General features: G+C 48.4%; 1 protein-coding gene across 1 annotated transcript in view; it reads right to left on the bottom strand.

Annotated features, from left to right (window-relative positions):
• Window positions 1-1,997: 1,997 nt before the first annotated feature.
• Window positions 1,998-21,818, bottom strand: part of IFNAR1 (interferon alpha and beta receptor subunit 1) — a 37,688-nt gene continuing 17,867 nt past the window's right edge. The window contains exons 5-11 of the mRNA XM_066599033.1: window positions 21,371-21,524; window positions 18,823-18,928; window positions 15,913-16,082; window positions 14,317-14,477; window positions 11,486-11,627; window positions 6,654-6,808; window positions 1,998-6,093 (exon numbers count right to left, since the gene is read on the bottom strand). Coding sequence (XP_066455130.1) covers window positions 5,902-6,093; window positions 6,654-6,808; window positions 11,486-11,627; window positions 14,317-14,477; window positions 15,913-16,082; window positions 18,823-18,928; window positions 21,371-21,524 — 1,080 coding nt within the window. The 3' untranslated portion in view covers window positions 1,998-5,901. The remainder of the gene's footprint in view (window positions 6,094-6,653; window positions 6,809-11,485; window positions 11,628-14,316; window positions 14,478-15,912; window positions 16,083-18,822; window positions 18,929-21,370; window positions 21,525-21,818) is intronic.

Genomic DNA, 21,818 nt, shown 5'->3' with positions numbered 1-21,818 from the left:
ATTCTACTTTTTTGAACTTTTTCGTGATCGCCGCTATCCATTAGATAGCAGCGATCACAGGCAAAGTGACCGCGGGCGCAGGTGACATCTTCTGCTAACATCTCTTACTAAAGGTAGCCGGGAGCCAGATTTCAAAAGTTCCGCGACGATCTGGTCATTTTTCCTTTGGCGCGCATGCACAGAAGACGGACGAAGGTTCTCTTTGGGCCAGATCATCACAGCCCCCCTCATGGATGCGATCCAGGAAGGGTGCTGAAACCAACTCCTTTTCACTTTCTACTTACTTTATTGTGATCAGCACTATCCATTAAATAGCGCCGATCACATGATCGGGGGGGGGGGGGGGGGGTTTGCCCTGTTTTTCTAACACTGAACAACTCCTTTAACCCCTTAACACCACCCGACATAAGTTTACCCTTAAACGGCTGTTCGAGGACTGCATTCATGGATGGCATGGACAATTATGGCGCACATTCTAAATGGGGGCCGGACAGGTAGATTTTACATGAAAGTAATTATTTCCTGGTCCCCGAGACACTAATACCGGGTCGCCCGCTGGCTTAGGTTTGCTTTATACAGCCCTTCTCTGTAATGCAGTTGTCATACGGCTCAGAAAATCGCGTGAGAATTATGCGTTACAAGATGCACGAACATTAACCCGTATTTTAAATGGCGTCATACACGCAAGCGATTTTTTTTCCCCCCAGGATCACACCGTGGGAAACTAATGGTGGCACGTCCCATCATGGGGAGAGCCCTGCCATCGCATATCCCATTGTTTTTAATGGGGTAGTGACTGCATCGTACCGCGCGACAGTTGCAGGCGATATGAGGTTTCTCCATTGAAAACAATGGGAGAAACCCTGCGGTTCTCCTCCGCGCCCGAGGATCGATACTTCCGCAGCGAAATGGAGCCAAAATGCTTGTTTTCTGCAATTTTGAATGCAGAGGTGCAAAAAAAAAAAAAATGTTTTTTTTTATTATGCAAAAGTGGAAAAACCTGAAAAAAAGAAAATACTAAATTATAGTATATTTATCACGCTGTATAATTAACCCTGTAAATAAAAATCGGTTTGCCCCTTTTTAGCCATTTAAAAGTTACTGCACGATTTTAACCCTTTCCAATCCCCTGTCTGACCTCTGCAGACATTATGATTTAAGGCTGTACAGCTCCAATGTTGGTAGACATCCGTCGGGGTTCTCTTACTGCATATTGCCAGCCTCTCTGCTGTCGGAGCCTATCCAACGTGTCACCTCATGCAGTACTGGCTTTAGCCAGCAGATAACGCCGTTGTATAACGGCAGAAAAAGAGTAAGCCCCCTAGGAAAACCAGGATACAAATTGGATTGGAAAGGGTTAACGGTGGCTTCTAAATAGTTAAGAGCTTTGATCAGTGTTATGCTGTCCCGGCCGGCTATTCGCTGTGGAAGACGTCCGGCGCCTGCTGTGTGTGCAGCGAGCGGGCTTACCCAGGCTCCATACAAACCCTGCCGCCAGAGGAGGTACAAGGATGTCCTTTAGGGCCCTCACATGCGCTTTTCACCGCATCATTATCTGCAGTAATCACGGTACAACGCACACATTGATTTCAATGGGGCCCCGCCAACATGCGCTTGATTGTCGCGCTAGTTAGCTCCCCAATTTTCGAGTGCTTTTAGCTCTATTTCGCTGTGTTTAGCGAGCCTTATCACCCATCACAATGATAGGGGAGTGGGGGGGGGGGGGGGGGCTATAAGCCACAGGAATCTGCGTCCGAAAACAAAAGTAAAATAGCAAAACGCTGCGACCGGAATCTCGTTTTGCCGAGCAAATTTGTGAGACTGGCCTTCGTGTTAAGGTGCTAAAATAAAGGCACACAAAGCCTGGTTACTGACGGATCTGGGAGATTGGATAGTGAGAGCCGAGCCTCCATGAGCTTTCAGAGGACCTCCGAAGAGAGGTTTTTCATAATATCTGTGGGTGATTTTCCCTAACGGAAAGGAAAGGACACCGACCATCACACTGGATATTTTATTGGAAAACATAGAAAAGCAAAAATGGAAGCAACTTATTTTTGGTCCCAACCTCAAAATATCACACAAATACATACATACATTAATAAAAATATACATTAAAGGAGCCGCTCCCCTCCAGCACCATAGACTAAGTTACTGTCCTGTTAGGGGAAGTCACAGGGAGCTGGGCCAGGGATTTTTCATACTCTCCCCATGCATGGTTCCTGCAGTGTCCTCCTCAGAAGTCCACGTGGTGCAGGAAAAGCTGACTTTCTTCAGAAGGGGACACTGCGGGAACCAGGCATAGGGAGAGTATAAAAAAAAAAAAAAAAAAAAAATCTCCCGCCCGGCTCCCTGTGACCTCCCTCCCCTAATGCCACATAACTTAGTTTATGGTGCTGCAGGGAGGGGACCGGTTACTTTCAAGTGCAAATTGCCTTATAGGGAAAAATAAAAATAAAAAAAGGCTTTAGGCACTTTTAACACTGTGTTTAATGTAGTTTCCGTCCCCTTGGAAGGACTAAAACAGGTGACCACTTTTCTGGATTTCCAAAATGGCATAAAGAAATGTAAACCAAGTGAAACAGAGACCAAAGTGATCTCCAGCTGACACATTAGATTAGATTGGTTGGGAATAGGGCCACGGTCCTAGAAGTGGAAACGGAAAGCCTGGCCCATCAGCCATAATGGGCAGCCTATCTTGATCCGCTTAGGGTCCCCGCTCTTATGTAAGCCACTGATTGACACTGCTGATGTCCAGGAACAACTGTACGACCGGGCAGGTAAGATCTCACCTGTTGGATGCCCCATCACCAGCAGCCCCCATGTTCACACAAGGAGGATTTCTGATGGAACCCCCAAATCAGAAACTTGGAGCAGAGAATGTTGTGCAAAGAGCCTTAGACTTAAGAAGGACCCAGCCACCGTCTGCATATGTAATTCTTACTCGCCAGCAGAATTCTCGTCTGTTTCATCCCAGATCAGTTACAATTTTTCTTTTTTCACACTTCTTCATTCCCCACAGGGGACTTGAACTTGCGATCCTTTTAATCGTCTCTACTATATACTTGCAGTAATTCAGCTACACCGAAACGCATGACTCTCCTGGAGGTGGACGCCCGTCTCAAGGAAGACCGAGTGCATCCCTAGATCGATCTCCATAAAGGAACAATGTGCCGGGGAGCGATCTCTGAAGAGCGTTGATCTGGGGATTATTCTGACTGCCATTATGGAGTCGGGAAGGAATTTTTCCCCCCCAAAAGGGGACAATTCGTCTTCTACTTCACTAGAGTTTTTTGCCTTCCTCTGGATCAACACAGGGAGGTGCAAACAGTCTGAGCTGGATGGACACGTGTCTAACATACTATGTTACTGTAAAGTGATCTTTGATGTTGCCTCGGGCGGACCTGATAGGAGTTATGCAGCTCTGTGAGTCTTCGTCAGGATCCACCTGCCGTGCTAGCCCATCGCTCTCACTCGATATTTGCAAGCTCACCCTTCATGCCAAGGACTGAAATCTCCAGCTCAGGCTGGAAACCGTGTCAGCGCCACACTTCGACTTCAGCGCAAGCGTGTGACATCATTGCACATGTGCGAAGCCAGAAACGTGACAGATACACAGCATCTTCATCCCAAGCTGGAAATATCAAACATCAGCATGGGGTTGTGCTTGCAGGTACAGCAAGAGAGAGCCCGGACAGCTTCAGCAGGGGAATCGCCCGTCAGACGGTGTAACCCCTTTAGTTGCTGCACGGACCATGTAGTTAAATCCCGGAGGATTTCCGTGGACAGCTCTAGTGCTGAAATGTGCCGAGCACTGAGCCGTCATCTGAAGTCATCGGGGTTTTAATTGCATTGTTGACTGCCCTGTGAGGCGTTAATGGTAATAATAAACCTGCCACTGAAGGGGTTAATAGTGATTTGCACACCGCACAGAAGTTTCATCAAGTTGCATTTTTCATGTTCGAAAACATGTAGGGAGGTAAGAGGTACGATTAACTTTCATCTGTCGTTGGCACATCGTAAGTCAGGATTAGTGTCATGTACTATATTGATGGACTTCTTTAACTCCTTAAAGGGGTTGTCCCACGATAGCAAGTGGGTCTATACACTTCTGTATGGCCATATTAATGCACTTTGTAATATACATTGTGCATTAATTATGAGCCATACAGAAGTTATTCACTTACCTGCTCCGTTGCTAGCGTCCTCGTCTCCATGGTGCCGTCTAATTTCAGCGTCTAATCGCCCGATTAGACGCGCTTGCGCAGTCCGGTCTTCTCCCTGGTGAATGGGGCCGCTCGTGCCGGAGAGCTGGTCCTCGTAGCTCCGCCCCGTCACGTGTGCCGATTCCAGCCAATCAGGAGGCTGGAATCGGCAATGGACCGCACAGAGCCCACGGTGCACCATGGGAGAAGACCTGCGGTCCACCGTGGGTGAAGATCCCGGCGGCTATCTTGGTAAGGTAAGTAAGAAGTCGCCGCAGCGTGGGGATTCGGGTAAGGACTAAACCTTTTTTTTTTTTAAACCCATCCCTTGGGTTTGTCTCGCGCCGAACGGGGGGCCTATTGAATAAGAAAAAAACCCGTTTCGGCGCGGGACAACCCCTTTAAGTACCAAGAGCTGTAAATTTACGGCGCTTGGTCCTGGGCTTTAATCGCGCCCGATCGCCAAGATACGGAGCAGAATTAAAGTTAAAAAAAAAAAAGAAAATGACCCTCAGCCGACGCCAACCAAGCCAGTCGCCGTATGCGCCTTGTAATCCGATACCATACAGATTATATATCAAAACGTCCAAAACAAAACGAGGAATCCATTCCTATATGGATTTTAGCGTAAATTTGCTAATTAAAAAAACAAACAAACACTATAAATATTAAAACAAAGTCAGTGAAAAAGACAATTTAAAAAAATAACCCTACATGTCACAGGGAAAAAAATGCAGCAAAAATTATTTTGGAAGCTGAAGGTAAAAAAAAAAATTAAAATTAAAAAATAGGGCAGTAAAACCCCCACATGGGTAAAATCCTTAAAGGTACAAAACAGCCTGGTCCTTAAGGGGTTAAAAAGAAAGCATGCTAACTGCCTGCAGCCACCACTAGGGGGAGCTTAAGAGCTGACTGCATACAGTTTATACATTGAACTCCATAATACCGCCGCATGCAGTAAGCGCCCCCTAGTGGTGGCTGCAGGTAGTCATCTTTTAAACCCGATTTTATGCAGGGGACTTTGAACTTTCTATGAGAAAACTAAATCTGATCACTATAAAAAGAGCACCTTTACAGCAGAGACTTTTGAACCTGAAAAATGGCACGATGATAAAAAGTGGAGAGACTATGACTATGGGCCAGGATGTGAGGAGTTGGAGTACGACTCCTGTGCCTCTTCCTCCATGTGTAAGAGTCAGCCGGTGAGATTCAGTCTTAGTACAGACTACAAATGATTGAGGTTAGCCAATGACTAATGTCGGTGTGATCTGTGGTCATTAATGCCTTCATGTCCCTGAGTACGAGATACACCTTGCAAGAGGTCGATCATTTGCATAGAAAAGGGTCCAGAAGTCGGTACTTTGTAGAACCAAAGCAAATATAAAAGCTTGTGCCCACGATGTGAAGGTCTGTATTCCAGTAGCCTAGAGGTAGACTTTGCGACTGTCATGGGGCCGTAAACCCTTGTTGGTCCCATTAAACTCCGCAACTGGGTAGCAGTATTGTGTGCACCACAGTCGCTCCAGAGGAACTGCGTGGTTAGTAACAAGGGGTAGGAAACCAGCCCAAGGGCGATAGTGAGGGCATCAAGGGGCTCCTCTATCCTGGGTGGCAAAACCATAATAAACCACCATTGCATGTAGGAATAGAAGAACTCCGAGTCTTCGGTTATGGCTGTAACACGCCCAATCCATGGAGATCAGTGGGGTGAGGCAGCAGTCACCTCACTGCTTTCAGAATCCTGGCTGCTGTCCTGAGATGTACTTTTATAACTAATTTGCCCCAAGTCTTCTGCATTGGAGTTCTGGACAATGTGGCAACGGTCCAGGATCTCCTCTTGATGCAACAAAAAGGGATGATTGATGCAATTCAAGGGCGACTCCCCAAAACCCTGCAAGAAATACAATTTGAACATCACAGTAATATGATTGTGCAGAAGAGAAAAAAAAAAAAGGTTAAAATGAAGGCCCCCCCCCCCCTTGACCACCACCAGGGGGGGTGTGGGAGCTCGCTGCATACTGTTCATGGACTGCCTTTAAAGGAGTTGTGCCAGGATATAAAGCTATCCCCTATCCACAGGATTGAGCATAGGTTTTTATTAGTGGGGGTCCAATCTCTGAGAACGGGGGTCCTGAAGGTCCTGGCATGAATGGAGTGGAGGTGCCACATGCATGCCACAACACCAATCATTTCAATGGGAACATCAGAAATTGCCAAATACAAGCATTTCTGGTGCTCTCACTGAAATGAATGGAACGGCGGTGAGCATTGCATGTACAACCTCCATTCCCTTCATGCAGGGATCTTCGGGACCGCTGTTCTCAGGATTGATGGGGGTGTCCCAGCAGTTGGCCCCCCACCGATCACAAGGGTGGTGTCAAGATATAAGGAGGCTTTAATCTGCAGTCCAGTGAAAGCATGCAACGTTTCCCTCTGTAGCCGGTCGCTCACCTTCTCGATGCTTGATGGCAATTTGTTGGATGGGAAGAATATATGTTCTAAGTAACGCTTTAAGGGGCAGAAGCATAAATAAAGAGCGACTGCAATCATGACTATTCCCAAAAAGGCGAACGGTGCGATCCAATGAACCAAATAAGACCTGGGATCTAGGAGGAAAGAACAAGGACATTAAGGATGGTATGGTGACCTAAGGCCGCTGCAGCAGGACCACAGGAGGTATTGATATGGTGATCTAAGGCCGCTGCAGCGGGACCACAGGAGGTATTGATATGGTGATCTAAGGCCGCTGCAGCAGGATCACAGGAGGTATTGATATGGTGATCTAAGGCCGCTGCAGCGGGACCACAGGAGGTATTGATATGGTGACCTAAGGCCGCTGCAGCGGGACCACAGGAGGTATTGATATGGTGACCTAAGGCCGCTGCAGCAGGACCACAGGAGGTATTGATATGGTGATCTAAGGCCGCTGCAGAGGGACCACAGGAGGTATTGATATGGTGATCTAAGGCCGCTGCAGCGGGATCACAGGAGGTATTGATATGGTGATCTAAGGCAGCTGCAGAGGGACCACAGGAGGTATTGATATGGTGATCTAAGGCCGCTGCAGCAGGATCACAGGAGGTATTGATATGGTGACCTAAGGCCGCTGCAGAGGGACCACAGGAGGTATTGATATGGTGATCTAAGGCCGCTGCAGCAGGATCACAGGAGGTATTGATATGGTGACCTAAGGCCGCTGCAGCAGAACCACAGGAGGTATTGATATGGTGATCTAAGGCCGCTGCAGCGGGACCACAGGAGGTATTGATATGGTGATCTAAGGCCGCTGCAGCAGGATCACAGGAGGTATTGATATGGTGATCTAAGGCCGCTGCAGAGGGACCACAGGAGGTATTGATATGGTGATCTAAGGCCGCTGCAGCAGGATCACAGGAGGTATTGATATGGTGACCTAAGGCCGCTGCAGCAGAACCACAGGAGGTATTGATATGGTGACCTAAGGCCGCTGCAGCGGGACCACAGGAGGTATTGATATGGTGGATCTAAGGCCGCTGCAGCAGGACCACAGGAGGGATTGATAAGGTGATCTAAGGCCGCTGCAGAGGGACCACAGGAGGTATTGATATGGTGACCTAAGGCCGCTGCAGCGGGACCACAGGAGGTATTGATATGGTGGATCTAAGGCCGCTGCAGCAGAACCACAGGAGGTATTGATATGGTGATCTAAGGCCGCTGCAGCGGGACCACAGGAGGTATTGATATGGTGATCTAAGGCCGCTGCAGCAGGATCACAGGAGGTATTGATATGGTGACCTAAGGCCGCTGCAGCGGGACCACAGGAGGTATTGATATGGTGATCTAAGGCCGCTGCAGCGGGACCACAGGAGGTATTGATATGGTGATCTAAGGCCGCTGCAGCAGGATCACAGGAGGTATTGATATGGTGATCTAAGGCCGCTGCAGCGGGACCACAGGAGGTATTGATATGGTGACCTAAGGCCGCTGCAGCAGGACCACAGGAGGTATTGATATGGTGACCTAAGGCCGCTGCAGCAGGACCACAGGAGGTATTGATATGGTGATCTAAGGCCGCTGCAGAGGGACCACAGGAGGTATTGATATGGTGATCTAAGGCCGCTGCAGCAGAACCACAGGAGGTATTGATATGGTGATCTAAGGCCGCTGCAGCGGGACCACAGGAGGTATTGATATGGTGATCTAAGGCCGCTGCAGCAGGATCACAGGAGGTATTGATATGGTGACCTAAGGCCGCTGCAGCAGAACCACAGGAGGTATTGATATGGTGACCTAAGGCCGCTGCAGCGGGACCACAGGAGGTATTGATATGGTGGATCTAAGGCCGCTGCAGCAGGACCACAGGAGGGATTGATAAGGTGATCTAAGGCCGCTGCAGAGGGACCACAGGAGGTATTGATATGGTGACCTAAGGCCGCTGCAGCAGAACCACAGGAGGGATTGATAAGGTGATCTAAGGCCGCTGCAGAGGGACCACAGGAGGTATTGATATGGTGGATCTAAGGCCGCTGCAGCAGGACCACAGGAGGTATTGATATGGTGACCTAAGGCCGCTGCAGCAGGACCACAGGAGGTATTGATATGGTGATCTAAGGCCGCTGCAGCAGGACCACAGGAGGTATTGATATGGTGACCTAAGGCCGCTGCAGCAGGACCACAGGAGGTATTGATATGGTGATCTAAGGCCGCTGCAGCGGGACCACTGGAGGTATTGATATGGTGATCTAAGGCCGCTGCAGCGGGACCACAGGAGGTATTGATATGGTGATCTAAGGCCGCTGCAGAGGGACCACAGGAGGTATTGATATGGTGATCTAAGGCCGCTGCAGCAGGATCACAGGAGGTATTGATATGGTGACCTAAGGCCGCTGCAGCGGGACCACAGGAGGTATTGATATGGTGATCTAAGGCCGCTGCAGCGGGACCACAGGAGGTATTGATATGGTGATCTAAGGCCGCTGCAGCAGGATCACAGGAGGTATTGATATGGTGATCTAAGGCCGCTGCAGCGGGACCACAGGAGGTATTGATATGGTGATCTAAGGCCGCTGCAGCAGGACCACAGGAGGTATTGATATGGTGATCTAAGGCCGCTGCAGAGGGACCACAGGAGGTATTGTTATGGTGATCTAAGGCCGCTGCAGAGGGACCACAGGAGGTATTGATATGGTGACCTAAGGCCGCTGCAGCGGGACCACAGGAGGTATTGATATGGTGATCTAAGGCCGCTGCAGCGGGACCACAGGAGGTATTGATATGGTGACCTAAGGCCGCTGCAGCGGGACCACAGGAGGTATTGATATGGTGACCTAAGGCCGCTGCAGAGGGACCACAGGAGGTATTGATATGGTGACCTAAGGCCGCTGCAGCGGGACCACAGGAGGTATTGATATGGTGACCTAAGGCCGCTGCAGAGGGACCACAGGAGGTATTGATATGGTGATCTAAGGCCGCTGCAGCAGGACCACAGGAGGTATTGATATGGTGATCTAAGGCCGCTGCAGCGGGACCACAGGAGGTATTGATATGGTGATCTAAGGCCGCTGCAGCGGGACCACAGGAGGTATTGATATGGTGATCTAAGGCCGCTGCAGCAGAACCACAGGAGGTATTGATATGGTGATCTAAGGCCGCTGCAGCGGGACCACAGGAGGTATTGATATGGTGATCTAAGGCCGCTGCAGCAGAACCACAGGAGGTATTGATATGGTGATCTAAGGCCGCTGCAGCGGGACCACAGGAGGTATTGATATGGTGATCTAAGGCCGCTGCAGAGGGACCACAGGAGGTATTGATATGGTGATCTAAGGCCGCTGCAGCAGAACCACAGGAGGTATTGTTATGGTGATCTAAGGCCGCTGCAGCGGGACCACAGGAGGTATTGATATGGTGATCTAAGGCCGCTGCAGAGGGACCACAGGAGGTATTGATATGGTGATCTAAGGCCGCTGCAGCAGAACCACAGGAGGTATTGATATGGTGATCTAAGGCCGCTGCAGCGGGACCACAGGAGGTATTGATATGGTGATCTAAGGCCGCTGCAGCGGGACCACAGGAGGTATTGATATGGTGATCTAAGGCTGCTGCAGAGGGACCACAGGAGGTATTGATATGGTGATCTAAGGCCGCTGCAGCGGGACCACAGGAGGTATTGATCTGGTGACCTAAGGCCGCTGCAGCAGAACCACAGGAGGTATTGATATGGTGATCTAAGGCCGCTGCAGAGGGACCACAGGAGGTATTGATATGGTGATCTAAGGCAGCTGCAGCGGGACCACAGGAGGTATTGTTATGGTGATCTAAGGCCGCTGCAGCGGGACCACAGGAGGTATTGATATGGTGACCTAAGGCCGCTGCAGCGGGACCACAGGAGGTATTGATATGGTGACCTAAGGCCGCTGCAGAGGGACCACAGGAGGTATTGATATGGTGATCTAAGGCCGCAGCAGCAGAACCACAGGAGGTATTGATATGGTGACCTAAGGCAGCTGCAGCGGGACCACAGGAGGTATTGATATGGTGATCTAAGGCCGCTGCAGCGGAACCACAGGAGGTATTGATATGGTGATCTAAGGCCGCTGCAGAGGGACCACAGGAGGTATTGCAAACATAACATATGTAATATACTGTACAGTGAATGACCACTATATTGGAGCCCCCCCCTTATAGTAGAGTTTTAGACCTCCTTTGGACTTCAGAACTGCAGCAATTCATCATAGCATCCATCCACAGGCATCGGAGGACCCCGTGTGCACCAAGAAATCCTTCCCCATCCCATTACTCCACTACCATCAGCCTGACCAGGGTCATCAATTCATGCCGCTTGTGCCAAATTCTGACCTCCCATCAGCACGATGCAAGAAAAATCTGCATCCATCTGACCAGGAGATGATTTTCCGCTGCTCAGTGATACAAGTGTTGCGCTCTTTTGCCTGCTGGAGTCAACCACGCCATTCCATGTATACTCTTCACACCATTGCACGAGAAAACCCCCCCGCAGTTGCAGTGAAATCCTGGCCCCGGCTTGTCTAGCGCCGATGACCCGGCCTCGTTGGAAGTCACTCAGATCGCTGGATTTACACTGGAACTGATCCACAGAAAACTTGTCACATGATTTTATGCCGCACTCCGGGGTGACGGGGAGAATTTACATCCAGGGAAGCGCCAATCGTGAGAGTACGGGGGCCATTCATGTCCATAACATCCCGTATAACACTGGAATGAGCCTCTACTGTGACTGACAGTAATCCAATCACATAAATGCTCACATCTACCTTGTTACGCACCTGTGCTGATGCAGTGAACCTCGCTGTACAGGCTGCTCCTATTGCTGCTCCGGCACGTCATCTTTGCTCTCATACAGTAAGTTGTTGAGGCTTCTAGGGACTTGATCTTAAAAAACGGCGTCTCATTTTCGTTAACCATTACCTAGAACAAAAGGTAGAACACGCCAGTCAGATAACAATGGAGATTCTGACATCAAGCAAGACTGATGGGACCCCAACGGGTCTCTACTAAAGACTCAAGTCAGCATCTGTAGACATCCAGGGGCCACTACTATGAGGTGACCAGAGGCCTCCTCGTGGCGCAGTCTGCAGGACCTCAGAGCGGCGGCGAGTTGCCACCCAGACGGTAGTTATTTTTTACCAGCCATAAAATAGCTGCTAACTGGAAGCCGGCCGGGCAGCAACCCGAGAGGCATTTCATTCCCTCAGTCCGCCGCTGCTGAGTCTGTGAACTCTGACCCCTTTCCCGGCATCTGCATGTGCAGCTTGTACGCAGCGCTAATGCTGACCAGAGGTCAGGGGTCACCAACTCAGCAGCGACTGCCTTACCGGGGCTGTGGCCTAAGTGAATGAAATGCTAGTCGGGTTGCTGCCGGCGCAGTGGTCCAGGCCACTATGTGGGTCATTATTTATACGTGGACTACTAAGAGGAACATTATTACTACTGGGGCCAATAACGGGGAGCCATTACTACTGAAACCACTATCCAATAACAGGGTCACTATTACTACTGGAGCAACCAATAGGGGGCGCTTTTACTACTAGGGCCATTAAACAGGTCACTAGTACTATTGGGGCCACTATTACTCTGTCACTGCAAACAAGTCTCAATGGTTAAAATATGTTGGGTTTCTTGTGTATTGGAGCTTTCAATGCCTGGAAAATTAGGTTTGTTTTTTTCCCCAAAAGCTGTGTGTACAATAGACGCCTCGCTCCCATTTAAATCTTTTACGCTTGCAGTTCTGACTATAAATGCGGACGTCAGTCTTCGCTGCACTGACGGTCGGCCAGAGGATCAATGGCCAATAAATAGTGAAAGATTACACGACGGAGGGCCGATGACATTACAGAGGCCGTGCCTCTCCCCCCACTTGCATGCCGTGATCAATATTGATTGTGGCATGGAAGGGGTTAACAGCAGGGATCTGTTCTCACCAATCCCTGATGTTGCAGCGGTCAGTCATTGCCGGCTTCCGCTGTGGATGGCGCAGACTTTGGCGCCATTCGGTTAAGCTATAAGAGGTTTTCGGGCAGTGGAAAGCACAACGCTAGTGTGGAAGTAGCCGCACGTGTCCGGCGCTTTCCTTCCCCAAGTACTGTGGATGAATGTATTTCAGACCACTAGCATGCATGTAATATACATTTACATGTATGTGTTAAAGGGGCATCCGGGCATTTCTCATTGATAACTTGTCCTCAGGATGGGTCATCAATAGTTGAAGGGATCCACCACTCAGGATCCCAGCCAATCAGCCGATCCTTCTGCCCTATTAACTCCTTCCCTCCCCAGGATGTAAACGCTATAGTATTGCATTATTCTGTGTTCTGACCGGCAGTCCATTAAGGCATGCCATAAGCAGATCTTTAACATAGGTGGCAAGGAAGGGCGTCTACCCACATGACCGCTGCAACCAATGGGAAGCTGGCAAGATCATCAGGGACATCCAGTAAACCTGCCTTAGGGCTTCTACATACACAGACAGCCGACGTGTCATATGATCCTTTATAGCACTTCTGGGGCCCCTAGCTATAAAGAGAATGGGATGCCCCAGCAGCGACTACCGCTAAAATGTATATTGCAGGCAAAAAAACCAAAAAAAAAAAAACCAAAAAAAAAAACCACACCAGCTCAACTAAACCGTCCCAATGAGACCTGCCTAACCTCCACTTTAGCTGGCAGTTGCACCATTACGGTTTTTCTTCAGTCGTCCGCATTAGTAATTCTAACCTATAGTGCTGCGTGTCGTATCCAGGATATCATGTCCACCCCCTGGTAGCCACACTGCAGGTCTGGCATCCTTCTTCCCCCAGACAGACCTTCAAGGTGTGTTCCCAAAGCCAAAAAATGCAGCCGCTCTGTTCCGACCACCCGTCGCTGTTTCTGTAGCTCCCCTTCACTTCAACGAGGGCTACAGAAACATCGCTGCGCCTAACTCTCACTGCAAGCTCCGGCCGGGTGAGCGGCAGCCATAGCAGTGGTTTTCCATCTCGACGATGAAAAGCCGATTTGGGAACATCCCTTTAATTCACTCATTAGCACAAGAAATCTGCTGAAACCTTGTAGCCTAGAAGGGAGCGCAGAGACTGAGCTGTGAGAGACGGTCCACACTCCCATCACAGCTGCTACAAGGGAAGGGTACGTGACACAGCATGACTGTCGAACGCTTCGGTGCCCGACAATCGTCGATGCTTTCACACCGGAGCGATGACCGCTCACTGCATGAGGGGGGAGCGTGCCGGAGATCTCTTCCAGCCACCTACCTCCATTCAGAGTGAACAGGCAGCCGCTCATAGATGAACTCCCTGTTTATATGGGCCGATAGTCGCTTGGTGTATAGGTGAGCTGAAAAGCAAGTGATGCCGACAAGGGAACGATTGTCACTCACCTGACCTGTTGGGCCCCGTGTTTACATGGACAACGGCCACACAGAAGCGGTATTTTTGAGCGATTACTTAGGATACTTTTACATGGGCCGATAGTTGCCCAAGAAACATGCAGTCAAGCCGACCTTCTTACAAGGCGACAAAAGCAGCCGCAGCTCCCAGCCTGGACAAACGAGGTGGATCCATCGCTGAACTTTAATCCGCGATTACTAACATGGAAGACTTACCTCCGAACTGAGTGTCGAGTTGTTCCAATACTTCAGGTGGGTCAGCCAAGTGCAGTATTTTAATATATCGTCATTCTTGAACCCTTCGGGCTCACTCACGTTAATGAATAATTCGTTATGTACAATTTGCATCGTCACATTTTTTGGAGGCCCTAAAATAGCTGTTAAGACAAGATATTACAAATCACACAGTTATACAGGTTTACTGTAATCTGAAGTCTAGCGGTTTATGGCAAGGCCACAGAATAGATTATAGTTACTGTCAGAAGGAGAACGTCATCGCCGGTCACATAACCTGCATGCAAGACCGATCCTTGAGAATTGTACCAAGATTTAAGGTTAGCCCCTATCCACAGGGTGAAGCCTAACTTGCTGATTAGTGGGAGAGGGGGGTCTCTGCTGAGACTCCTGTCAACCTCAAGAAGGGGGTCCCCTGTCCTGTTCTGTCATTGCAGGGGTCACTTTTTCCCCCACAATGGCGTTACAATGAATGAAGCGCTGGACGTTCATGTATGGTGGATTCCCCACTCACTTCAATGGAACTGACGGAAATACCCGAGCGCTTGCTGCTCAGATCTCTCGGCAGTCCAATTGAAAGTGAATTGAGCGCCATTTAGTCTCCTCTTGACTGCAGTGTGTGCAGTAACCCCGCAGTGAGAAGGGAAGGGGACACAGGACCCTCGTTCGAGATAGTCCGCGGTCTCAGAGGAGAGACCCCACTGATTAAAAAGATAACTCGCAATTGTGGTACAACCTCTTTAACCCCACCCCCCACCACCACTATGATCGCACTGATGAAACATTGCAGTAATTCTGTATGGCAATAGATTATTGCTAATCATAGCAACCACGGGCCATGACACACCTGGACACCATTGTCTGGCATCCGGTGACCATGGAGCCCCATCAGCCCACCATTTACATAGCAGGGGACCGATGATGCCACAGAGGGAGGGTCCTCCCTCTATGTTCCCTTTATACGAGGTGATCAATATGCATCGTGGCATATAAGGGGTTAACAGCTGGGATGGTTTCTCTCAGTGATCCCCGCTGTTGCAGCAGGAGGCTGGCTGCCAGTCACAGACGACTCCCACCATGGATGGCGCAATCTCTGCCTCTGAGCCCGGGACATCCATAGGACACAAGCTTACATCTGTTTGCAGGAACCCCTTCCCAGTCAGGGTGTATATTTCTGTCCTGGAGTGGGAAGGGGTTGTCTAGGAATGGGAATAAGGCTGGTTTCCACAGGATGGATCTAAGATGGAAGAGTTCATCTGCACAGCGGAGAGTGCCAGGGTCTAGTACCGCAGTGCTCAGGAGTGTAGCATTAGGCCCCGCCATCTTCCCCCCCATCCACTCTGCACTTATATTTTTCCCGTCCTAGAATGGGTTTCCACTGACTGCACCAACAAGCCATTTAAAGGCTAATCCTGGACAACCCCTTTAAGGGACAACAGCAGCATACACAGGACTACATAGGTTTACAGATGTCACCCATAGCATTCCTGCAAAGGACCAGTCCCAGCACATTAGCTGGGAGGGCACAGACAGTCATATTAAAGGAGTCCAGTATGCGACTATTATATGATCACTTACTATCTTCGGACGGCCTAAACTGCATCACACTGGAACTTTTCTTTCCTCTCTGGCTGTCATACACGGAGACGCGGAGGATATATTCTCCACTGAAGTCCAATGCGGAGCAGTTACACCGAGTGCTCGTTCCATTTTCACATGCCTTTAGTTTTGAACATTTATACGTATGGCTAAAAATAAAGCAGATTATTAGCAGATGATCATCATTCATACCGTGTGGATGCTGAATACACGGATACATGTAAACAACATAGCCACAAAGTATCAACACAGGTTAGCATTCTGCAACTAGAATCTCTAGCAAAAAAAAAAAGTCAGCTTGAGGGATCGGCTTTAAATGGTCAGTAACATTTTAACAGACCTGTGCTAAAAAAATACTTCTAAAGTGCCGCCACTGGGGGTCTCCCTTGCTGTCCACTACCAGCTATCATAAGAAGCCTGTCTCTAGTACCAAGCACCAATTGGACTACAGAAAGTGGAGGAGGATGACCCATGCTGCCCATAGATGTCTATGGAGAGGAGAGAGGGAGGAGAAAGGCAGAGAGACTCACACAGACACTGCTGCAGCTAATAGTAACTGTTTGTGATCGAGGGCTCGTGACAAGTAGGAGCTGTGAGACAGGAGATATCCCTCTGCTGGAGCCCCCAGCGATCAGCAGTAATCTGGGGAAGCCTGGCAGTAAGTCGGTTGCAGCGATCACATGATCTCCTGTGACATCATCCCTCACAACAATCACTGGGCTGGGCAGGAAGGGTTCAGTAGGTAGTTCGCTGACAGCCTATCTCAAGGGAAGACAGTTGTAGCACAACGGCTCAGACTGTCCGCATCGAAATTTGGTACTGCAGGGAGAGCAGACAATGTGAGTGGGCCCTGTCTGGAGCCTTCAGCTCTGGAGTCAGACGTCAAAATAATGGTTGACCATGCCTCCTTGTCCGAGGGTCGGGTTGGTTAATGCCAGTCTGTTTGACCTCCTCAGTTGGGCAACAGGCAGAAAGAAGCCAGTGTCGGCCGTGTATTCTCAGGTCCAGAAAGGTAACAGCTACAGACTGAATGAAGAGGTCTGCCTCCTAAAACGGATTAGATTGGTGCCTGCAGGAGGGTATAGCTGGAAGGAGGAGCCAACACTTTTTTTTTGCTTTGCGTCCGCCTCTTAGTGGCAGCAGCTATACCCACCATCTTCAGCTGTGTCTCTGAACGCAACGGCCGCCTGGAAAATCCAGACTCCTCCATCACTGACGCACCATTCCAAGACATGACAGGAAGTCATGTACTCTCAATGAAAAACAGCACGTCACTGAAAAAACTGAATGAAGGGAAAGCGAGGTCCCGTGACCGACAACCCGAATGGGAAAAATCAGCCACAACCGAAAGTGCATCACAATTTAGAGGGGTTGTCCCGAGTTTTTTTTTTTTTTCCCGTAAAACACATGTGCCCCATACAGCAACATCACAAACAAACCGTCATATAGTCTCCTCTCCTGGTGCTTAGTGTTGGTTTACAGGCTGCAGTCAGCCAATGATGACCTGTAAACAGCGAGGACACAGCCGGCAGCGAAAACTGCGATAAAATTGACATGCCGCAGCTTCGAATTCCGCACGTCAGTTTCAGCGCAGCTTGGCCGCAACGGACTGTCCACAGCGTGTGGATGAGTTTTTTGCAAATCTCATGCAGCTTGCTACTTCATTTCGGGCTTAGGGTTGCCGTCGGAATTTCTGTGCAGAGTCAGCGCAAAAATTCGGCTGCAATTCTGTCCCGTGTGAACCCGGTCTTCTGTTGCTCATTGGGTCATGCTTTATTTTTTTTGCAAACTCAGACAACCCTTTTAACGCAGAGCTCCAGATGGCAACTAAAACTGTTGCTAATGCATCCAAGGGCTAGTGGATGGCAACCAGGTTTTTCTGTCCGGTCGACCAGGCTGGCAGCCGCATCTTATTTTAATTCTATGCTCATCTTTTATCTTGTGCCTTGCATGAGGCATGTCTGCAGCGTCTCCTGTGAGGGTCTGGATCCACCCAACGCTCTGCCGGGCGGCCCAGAAGTAGCTGAAGGAAAGGCTTCACTCCCGCAGAACTGTCAGTAAGAAGTGTGTGGGGAGGGTGGAGGAGAGGTTCTCCCAGCGGGACATGATATGAAGGACATTACATCATGTAGAAGGTGGTTCGCTACCCGGGGAGGAGGAATCTTGGACATTTTCTTTGTATGCTCAAGCAGAAGTATCAGCGGGGGAGGGGATTGCGCTGCCGTCTTTATACACATTACAAAAAGGGACTCCAGATAGCGACTAAGCCGATAATAATCAGGTGGATTCACACAATCCAGCAAGAATCTGACCGATTATCGTTCAGTGTAAACGCACGCCAAGACCGAACGCAGAAAAATTCATTTGTCGTTCAGTTTCTGCCGATGATAAAAAACAAAACAAAAACACTGACTACCATTCAGTTCGTGTGAACAGGCAGTTACTCATCTATGAATGACTGCCTGTTTACTGTGAATGGAGGCGGGCGACCAGAGGTGATCTGCGGCCCGCTCCGCCTCCATCCACTTAGCAATGATCGCTCGGGTGTACAAGCATCGACAGCTGCCCCGTGTAGAAGGGCTTTAAAACAAGTTTCCATTAGTTTCTCTTATATTTGGAGTGTAGAAGAAGTAATCGACTGAAGTATCCTAAACTACAATGGAAACGGACAGAAACCTTGTAAGACAGAGACCAAAGTGGGGGCCGCTTCATAATGCAAGTGCATGGTTGCGTTCTGCGGTTCCAGGACCTGAGACGTAATGTGTGTTGGGAAACGGGGCACAACGGAAGTTTTATGATTCTGCAATCCAACACCCCATTTAAAATGTGGAAACACAACTGCAGACCTTCCCCTCTTACATTAATAAGTTGGGGTTTTTGGGCACTTACCAATCTTCCACAGAAAACGTGACATTTGGAGACTGCTCAAAGTCCCAGTCCCACCTGAGTATGTACGTTGCGTCTAGTGCCTCCATCCTCAGATTATTCGGTGGTCCTGGAAGACAAAAAAAAGGCTTTTCAAAAATTCTTAAAAGCAATTCTCTGATTTCAGAACAAAATTCTGTCCTGAGACCAGAAAGGCAAAAGTTACCTGCAGTTCTTCCCCAACGTCCCTTTATTCCGCTGGCTCAGGATCCGGTTTCTGACTGTCCGAGATAACCTCTGCAATTTGCAAACTATCTAATGCACACTGCTCTCTGATTGGCCATCGCTGCTCATGTGACCAGTGCTGGCCAGTCAGAGAGCAGGTATTGAGTATTAACAATCTAACACTAGCAATGCACTGTGGGGGATCAGGTAGTCTACAGTTTACATTGGCCAATCTTGGATGGCTGAAAGAGTTTTGTCCTGAAACCAGAGCGTCACTTTAAGGGCCTTTTACACGGCCTGATTATCCATCAAGTACCTTTATACTGTAGGAAGGTTTGCTTGCCTCATCATCAGGCTGTATTAACTAGTTAATGTGACTGCTTGCTTCCATAGAGCGGTCACTGGTTGGCTGCACGTCTCCTCATACAGCTCGCCATGCAAAAAACAAGCTTTCATACGGCCATGGAAAAATAAGTTATTCCTTCTGAAAAGTGGAGATGAAAATCCCTAAAATATTGTAGCGTCCTTTGGGTCAAAATATGCCTGGACCTTTAGGGGTTAGATTTTTTCCCTCCTTTAATTCATACTAGACATTAAAAAAAAAAAAAAAAACCCAACCCACCTCTATATAAATGTAGTATTGATGTAATCGTACTAACCCACAGAATAGATACAATGTTCACAACGCAGTAAAAATTACCCAACCTCCAACCCTCGCAGTTGCATTTTTTCTCTAGATTTCTCATCACTTAGAAGTTTTTAAAAGTTTTCCGTTTCTTATCCACCGCCGCTTTATGAGGGTTTGTCTTCTTCAATGGTGCTACTTAATGTATCATAGAATGTGCTGGAAAATTTCTAAAATATTTTAAGTACAGAGAAATGGAAAAAAAGAAATCCCGCCATCTTTTGGTGCGTTTTGTTTCTACGGCGCACAAACTGCAACAAAAATGACATAACGTTATTCTATGGGTCGGTACGATTACTACGATACCAAAAACTTTGGGGGTTTTTTTGCTGTACCACATATTTTTTTCAAAGATATTTAATTTTTTTTCTGAAGCCATTTTCTGCACGCAATAGTTTTATTTTTTTCGGCGACTTATTTGTGTGAGGGCTCATTTTTTGCGTGACGTTCTGTAGTATGCGTTGGTACCATTTTGGAATATATACAACATTTTGATCATTTTTTTATTGCATCTTTTCTTGAAAAAAGGGTGACCAAGAAAAGGGCAATTCTGGCATTCTTTATATATTTTTTTCAGACAACGTTCACTGAGCGGGGTAAATAATGCATTACTTTGATAGATCGTACTTTTACGGATTCAGCGATACCAAATATGTATTTTTGATTATTTAGATTCTTTTTTTTTATAAAATATGGCAAATGGGGGGGGGGGGGGGGAAAGAGTCTTTTAAAGTTAGTTTTGCTTTTGTTTGTTTTTTTAAATTAGCAAAACTTTATTGATCCAAGTCCCCCCAGGGAGGTCCACAACTTGCAATGCTTTGATCGCTCCTGCATTATGATGTAATGCCATAACATTAGATCATACTACAATCTGACAGACAGTTTATCGAGCTACCCCACAGGAATGCCTTGATAGGCTTTCTGCCATGACAGCTCTGGGGCCTTTAAGAAGGCCTCTGGCTGCCATAACACCCGCATGGCTCCCTGCAATCTCCTCGCGGAAGTGGTGGGGGGCTGAATATCGTTCGGTTGATTTAAATGACTGTGGCATTTTAAGGGTTAACAGCCCTGATGAGCCACGTGGCTCATCACAGCAGTCGACAACCGGAAGGTATTGAGGGAAGGAGGTCGCCCTGCGATCTTCCCTCATGTACGTCCTGCATTTGCAGGACGTAAAAACACTATGGGGCAGTCACTAAGGGGTTAAAATGATACCAATGAAAAATTCAACGGGTTCTGTGAAAAACAAGCCCTCTTGTAGCGATTCCACCATAAGGCTTTATTCACATGGGCTGCAAAATCACGCTATTTTGGAGCGCTACAAAAACGCACATATGTGAAGCTGATGGTTTCCAATGAGGTCATTCACATGAGATGTTTTGTAGCCTGAAAGAACCCATCGGAAACCATCAGCGTCACATACATGTGTTTTTGTAGCCCGTGTGAATAAGACCTTAAACTAAAAAAGAGTGAGGATTTTTTTCAAAGTAGGAAGGAAAAAAAAAAAGAAAAGTGAGAAAAAGAAAAAGGCCGCAGCAGGAAGGGGTTAAGAGCTCACATCATCCTGTATGACGTTGGATACACAGTTTTGTAGAAAGTGTCTGGAAGTTCAGCGTATAAGCAGCAGGCAGTCGGTTCTCATTCAGTACATCAGCTCCTCACCGTTAGCAGGCGCCAGAAAACATTCCTCCGGGCTAAACGGAGTGACTTCCCTCTTCAGAATGTTGTATTCCTTCAGTTTCACGCAGTAGGTCTGCCCCGGAAGCAGCTCGCTGGGGGGGATTATATAAAAGCTCATTCGGAAGTCTGCAGCTGTCTAAACAAAGGAAGAAATATATCAATAAGAGTCGGTGACTTTGTGACAAAACTTATTCCATTAGCGGTCAACAGGCTGCGGTGGAGCCTACATCCTGTGAACTATACTAGTGAGCAACTGCACCACTAACCACCCCCAAAATAACATGTGGGGGGCTGATAAAAGCTGCCCCCGATTCCCTGCTGTCACATGATGATATGGTAACACTACACACAATCTCACCATTGGCAGAAGCAAGAAAAGTATTAGCAAGAAAATCTGCCGTTTCTTGCTGCATGTAAAGGGGCCTCCAGC

The sequence above is a fragment of the Eleutherodactylus coqui genome, chromosome 4, assembly GCF_035609145.1.
Source record: "Eleutherodactylus coqui strain aEleCoq1 chromosome 4, aEleCoq1.hap1, whole genome shotgun sequence".
In the NCBI taxonomy this organism is placed as follows: Eukaryota; Metazoa; Chordata; class Amphibia; order Anura; family Eleutherodactylidae; genus Eleutherodactylus; species Eleutherodactylus coqui.
Note: the sequence above shows the minus strand (reverse complement) of the source record. Positions and strands in the feature narration are given on the sequence as shown.